The sequence below is a fragment of the Crinia signifera genome, chromosome 1 (genome assembly GCF_055691185.1).
Source record: "Crinia signifera chromosome 1, ASM5569118v1, whole genome shotgun sequence".
Lineage (NCBI taxonomy): Eukaryota > Metazoa > Chordata > Amphibia > Anura > Myobatrachidae > Crinia > Crinia signifera.
Window position 1 is genome coordinate 164,715,269 of NC_139217.1, and position 6,016 is coordinate 164,721,284.

The window sequence follows — 6,016 nt, forward strand, 5'->3', positions numbered from 1 at the left end:
CCCTGTATTGCAACTTAGGTGTCCGTGAATCGCGGGAGGGTGCCGCGAATTGCAGGAGGGGGGGTCGCGGGGGGTGCCGCGAATTGCAGGAGGGGGGGTTGTGGGGGGGTGGATGCTGCGAATCGCGGGAGGGGAGGGATTGCAGAGAATAGCGGGAGGGGGTCGCGGGGTGGGTTGCCGCAAATCGCGGGAGGGGGGTTACGGGGGCGGGGGTTGTGGCGAATCATGGTAGGGGGGGTCGCGGGGGGTGTGCCGTGAATCACGGGAGGGGGGTCACGGGGTGGGGTGCCGAGAATCGCGGGGGAGGTGTGTGTGTGTGTGCCGTGAATCGCGGGAGTGGGGGTTGTGGGGGGGGGGGGGGGGTGTGACGCAAATCGCCACAAGAAAAAATCAACACAGAAAGGTCAACACATGTAAATGTTGACATAAGTGTGGCACTTCATTGGTGTCCATGTCGACACATGAGAATGAATATGAAAATATACAAAAAATGAAAAAAAAAAACTTCAAAAACTCATGTCAACCTTTTTCATTGTCGACCATAGCCATGTCAGTGTTTTCCATGTGCAATTTAATTCTGGAGCTGCCGCGAATCACGGGGGGTGCCGCGAATTGCGGGAGGGGAGGGTCGCGGGGTTGGGTGCCGCGAATCGCGGGAGGGCGGGGTTCACAGGGGTTCCGGTGGGGGGTTGCCGCGAATTGCGGGAGGTGGGGGGGTCACGGGGGGTGCCGCGAATCGCGGGAGGGGGGGTTGCGGGGGGTGTGACGCGAATCGCCACAAGAAAAAATCAACACAGAAATGTCAACACATGTAAATGTTGACATAAGTGTGCCACTTCATCGGTGTCCATGTTGACACATGACAATGAATATGAAAACATTCAAAAAATGAAATAAATCTTCAAAAACTCATGTCAACCTTTTTCATTGTCGACCATAGCCGTGCCAGTGTTTTGCATGTGCCATTTAATCCTGGGGCTGCTGCGAATTGCGGGGGGGGGGGGGGGGTCGCAGGGGGGGTGCCGCCAATCGTGCAAGGGGGGGTGTGACGCGAATCGCCACAAGAAAAAAATCAACACAGAAAGGTCAACACATGTAAATGTTGACATAAGTGTGGCACTTCATTGGTGTCCATGTCGACACATGAGAATGAATATGAAAATATTCAAAAAATGAAAAAAAAACTTCAAAAACTCATGTCAACCTTTTTCATTGTCGACCATAGCCATGTCAGTGTTTTCCATGTGCAATTTAATTCTGGAGCTGCCGCGAATCACGGGGGGGTGCCGCGAATTGCGGGAGGGGGGGTCGCGGGGGTGGGTGCCGCGAATCGCGGGAGGGCGGGGTTCACAGGGGTTCCGGTGGGGGGTTGCCGCGAATTGCGGGAGGTGGGGGGTCACGGGGGGTGCCGCGAATCGCGGGAGGGGGGGTTGCGGCGGGGTGTGACGCGAATCGCCACAAGAAAAAATCAACACAGAAAGGTCAACACATGTAAATGTTGACATAAGTGTGCCACTTCATTGGTGTCCATGTCGACACATGACAATGAATATGAAAAAATTAAAAATAAATCTTAAAAAACTCATGTCAACCTTTTTCATTGTCGACCATAGCCATGTCAGTGTTTTGCATGTGCCATTTAATCCTGGGGCTGCTGCGAATTGCGGGGGGGGGGGGGTGTTTTTTCCGCGAATCGGGGGGGGGGGGGGGTGTGTGTGTGTCACGGGGGAGGGTTTGCCGCGATTCGCGGGAGGGGGGGGTCGCGGGGTGGTGGTTATGCCGCGAATTGCAGGAGGGGTCGTGGGGGGGGTTCTTTTTGCAGCGAATCGCGGTAGGGGGGGTCGCGGGGGAGCGGGTGTTTTTGCCGTGAATCGCGGGAGGGGGGGGCGCGGGGGGGGGGGTTTTGCCGCAAATCGCGGGAGGGGGGCGCTCACCTGGTGGCTGTGGAGTAGCAGTGCTGGGCAACATGGGAAGTCAGTGGGTGTCTGGCACTGTCTGTGGGCTCACTGGGCTGGTTCTCTGTCACATACCTCCCAACATGACCCTCTCCAGGAGGGACACAATGCTCTGTTTCTAGACTTCCCCTTAATGTATGATGCCATCACCTGTTTTAAACAGGTTAATTTCTCAGAAAGGTGTTCAGCACAGATGAAGGCAATCACACATTAAGAGGAAAGTCCAGGAACAGAGCGTTATAGACACAGACACCCACTTTGAGTGACAGATGTAGCCAAATATATAGGAGATAATTAACTTGCTGATAGAACTGGAAACTTCAAAACATACATGAAACCATTTATCTCAATAATACCTGTAAATGTGAACCAGTACATGTACCACGCACACAAAGTTTGTGTCTTCAGTGTATCTGCACTGTAGAAGATCATCCATGAAGATGAAGCGACATCAAATATTGATAACTTAAATACAGACTCAAGCTTTTCCTTGTACTGAAGCAGACAAGTAGGATTAGTTAAACAAAAATAGAAATAAGCAATCATATTAACAATGTTGACAAATCAATGACAAACCTTAACTATCAATAATTATAGCAATAACACTAAATAATATCTCATAAAGAATAATTAGTTAAGTTGGTAAATCTTTTTTTGAAACTTCCATATTTACTGTATGTACCATACACAAGACTTCAACATGATTCAAATGATCAACAAAAAAACGAAAATATATATTTTTTTTCATTGAAAGTGGTCGTTAAAGGATAAACTGAGCAGCATTCTTTGAAGCCCATCCTCATGGATGTTAAGTGTGCTGATGTGAAACAACTTGCATTCTTTAATACATTTCTCAAACAGATGGACACCTCCTCCTACACCAAAGTAATGGGACTTACTAGCCAGATACACAATGCCATTATGAGCCAGTAAGTGTTGAAATATATCATGCAGTTCACTGTAATAACAAGGATTATATATGGTCTCTGATGTTAGAATAATATCATATTTCATAGGAGGCATTTCATTTTGCATTAAGAATCTAAAGTGTGACCAGTCCCCGGAGAAGAAGCGACAACTGAGTAAGACTCCAGCCTTCATCCCTGACTTCTTATACCTTTTTCCACAAGGTTGTTCTTCCATATTTTCACTGACATCACCACTGTCACAGTTCACCAATACATTGGGTATGGTTATCTCTTCAATTACAGTGCTGTTATAGTCTTGAAAATGTACTTCTTTAGCTTTTCTCTTTAGAGCCAGGATTCCTAACAAACCCGCTCCACAGCCAAGATCCAAAACAGTTTTCCCCTTAAAAATGACATCCTCATCCTCAATATATTTGATAAGATCAAAAGTGCACTCCCAAATTTTCATGCCTCCTTCATAGACACCAGAAATTAAATCTGAGTGTGATGTTACTGTTTTGTTTACTATGTCCTCACTATTGAAATCAGAGTCGGATAATGTCATTTCTACAACGGAAACATTTACAAATTGCAGCCCTGAACTGCTCTCAATTATTTTATTTTCTAGCACTTTAGTGACATCTTGTGGAATTGTGTGTTCAATAGCTGGCTTCCTGCAAACAGTGTTCTGTTCAGCTAGACAATCATTAATTGTTTTGTCTCTTTGTAGAATGGTGCTCTTATCAAATGATGCCTGTGGTCCAAGAGCCTCAACTGCAGTTGTCTCCTGTTGCTGTTCTTCTCGGTCTTCTAATAGCACAGAATTGGTCTTATCGGACTGCCCTGTGTTTATGAGGTCTGAGGATACACCGTGTGGTTCTCTATTTAATTCACATTCAGTAGAATTGCTTTCTGTATCCTCTATAGTAAAATTAAATTGAAATGACATTTTTGATGAGCCAATGTAAGATAAAAGAGGACTAATTTCCAGCTGCAACTGCCCTGAAAAAAAGAATGCATCAATAAGTCTTTGAATATAAACAAAACCAAGCATTTCCAAATACACAAATATACTTAAATATAAAAAATACACTACTGTATGTAGCACACTTATTCCACAATGGGTACTTGTTTCCTAGCACGGAGCCCCCGATTTTGATCTTACTGCATCTTATACATCTCATCGCATACAATATAGTGGCATGCGATGCGATTTTTTTTTAACTGTACAAGCACTCAGATGGGTGCTTACAATGTTAAATGCACCCCTATTTTTAATGCCACCCCCACTATCAACGCCAAACAGAAGCGTGGCGTCCTCCGACCTTTTCATAACCCAACTATCCACGTCGGCGTGGAGTTGATTTTAGATAGTGTGGCGAGTGGACACGGATGACTTAACATGTATTCCGCGTCCCCTCGCTCACCACACTATCTAAAATCAACTCTACGCCAACGTGGATAGTGGGGGTATGAAAAGGTCGGAGGACGAGTACCGCTGCCACTCACCACGCTTCGGGTTGGCGTTGATCGTGGGGGGTACATTTTACATTGTAAGCATCCATCAGGGTTGTACAATTAAAAATCGCATTGCATGCCATTTGCTGGCATGCGATGCTGTGCGATATTTAATTGTACATTCCGGGTCATTTACCAGATTATCCCATCGCATACCCTATGTAATGGTATGCGATGGGCGCTGTGCTAGGAAACAAGTACACCACAATGTTTTAAATAGAATATCAGTCCCTTCCCAAGTGGAACTTACAATCTATATCACTTATAACATGTATACATATACTCAATAGGTGAATTCGGTTGCATGCGATGTGATCGACGGGATTTTTCCGACCCGATCAAAAAAATCGGGCGCCCAGATATTACACAAGTACCCCTAAAACTCTTATTGACTGCTCCAATACAAAAACCACAAGGGTAATTTAATTCCCACCCTTGCATCACTACACAAACAATATTTGCAGTCAAAATTTGTATAGAACTGCCAAATATATGGGGGCTTTACAGCACACTAGGAAGAACATATGGAACACAATATGGAAATGGCGTGTTGTAAAAGAGGGAGTTCCAAATATTACTAAACATTTTTATGACTTATATAAATTTACTGTGTACCAATGCCGAGGAAATTTCCAGGTGAGAAGCTTTACACTTTAGAATGCAATGTCCCAATATACTACATTTAAACATATTCTGGGGAACTAAAAGTCTCAGAATGCTGAGTAACCATTTGCTATACTGCACAACACTTTATTTTATATACCACTTTAATACCAGTCGTCACAGTATGTATGTTCTGCCATTTCTCTAAATCATATTATAACAGAGCAGAGCTACACTAATAGCCTGCACGTTGTTAAACTATAGAGGCAGGCCAAAATGCGTGCTATATACACTACACATACACTTGCTGACAATTCGTTTTAAAACTTTGAACAACCCCATAATTTCTTGATCCAACACAATACACATACTAATGAAAACGGCAAATCTTTATTTCATAGACCTCCCTGTACTTGGCAGTGTGTATATGTATGTAATAACATCCTCAGGGCATGCACGTGTATCAGGCAAAGCTGCGCATTATATACCTGTATGAGGATCTGTATTTATCTCTCAATATATATCACACTATACAGCGCCTTCACACAGTCTCCACACTGCTCCTGCTACACAGCACACACACAACTACTTTACAGCGCCAGGCGACCATATGTAGCAGGCAGCCAGGCACGCACGTGGCACTGTCTTCCGCGAGAGCAGTTGTGTTGCTTCCCTTTCCCTGCTGCTCATAGTCCCACCCCCTCCGATGACACCACAACAACAATCACATGGCTCAAAATCAGCCAATAAGATCGCGCTTCCTTTTCTGCAAACCCCGCGTCTGTTTTAATAACAAGAGGTGCGATTGGCTGTCCTGTTATTGGGTGGAACAGCCTATGTGCAGCGGCGCCGGACAGAGGCGGGGAACGGGATATTATATTGTTGCGTGGTGTGCTCACTGTGCTGTTGCTCGGCGGCGGCGCGCTGTTAGCTGTATAAAGTTGCTCGCTCCTATAGTGCACTGCCTTCCCCTGTAGGGCACAGTACTATGTCTTTCAAGGGAGAGTTGTGATTAAGTTTACGTGTGAGTCT

At 45.4% G+C, this 6,016-nt stretch overlaps 1 protein-coding gene across 3 annotated transcripts in view; it reads right to left on the minus strand.

Annotated features, from left to right (window-relative positions):
• METTL18 (methyltransferase 18, RPL3 N3(tau)-histidine) overlaps positions 1-5,695 on the minus strand; it is a 59,974-nt gene extending 54,279 nt beyond the window's left edge. Inside the window, exons 1-2 of one of the 3 annotated variants that reach the window (XR_014471629.1) lie at positions 5,473-5,695; positions 2,312-3,865 (exon numbers count right to left, since the gene is read on the minus strand). Coding sequence is in view for 2 of the 3 variants with exons in the window: in XM_083176213.1 (XP_083032339.1) it covers positions 2,700-3,812 (1,113 nt within the window). In the remaining variant the exon portion in view is untranslated. Of the gene's footprint in view, positions 1-2,283; positions 3,866-5,472 lie in introns of those variants that run through there. The other 2 variants (XM_083176213.1, XM_083176205.1) reach the window with 2 other exon arrangements.
• Between the last annotated feature and the right edge of the window lie 321 nt (positions 5,696-6,016).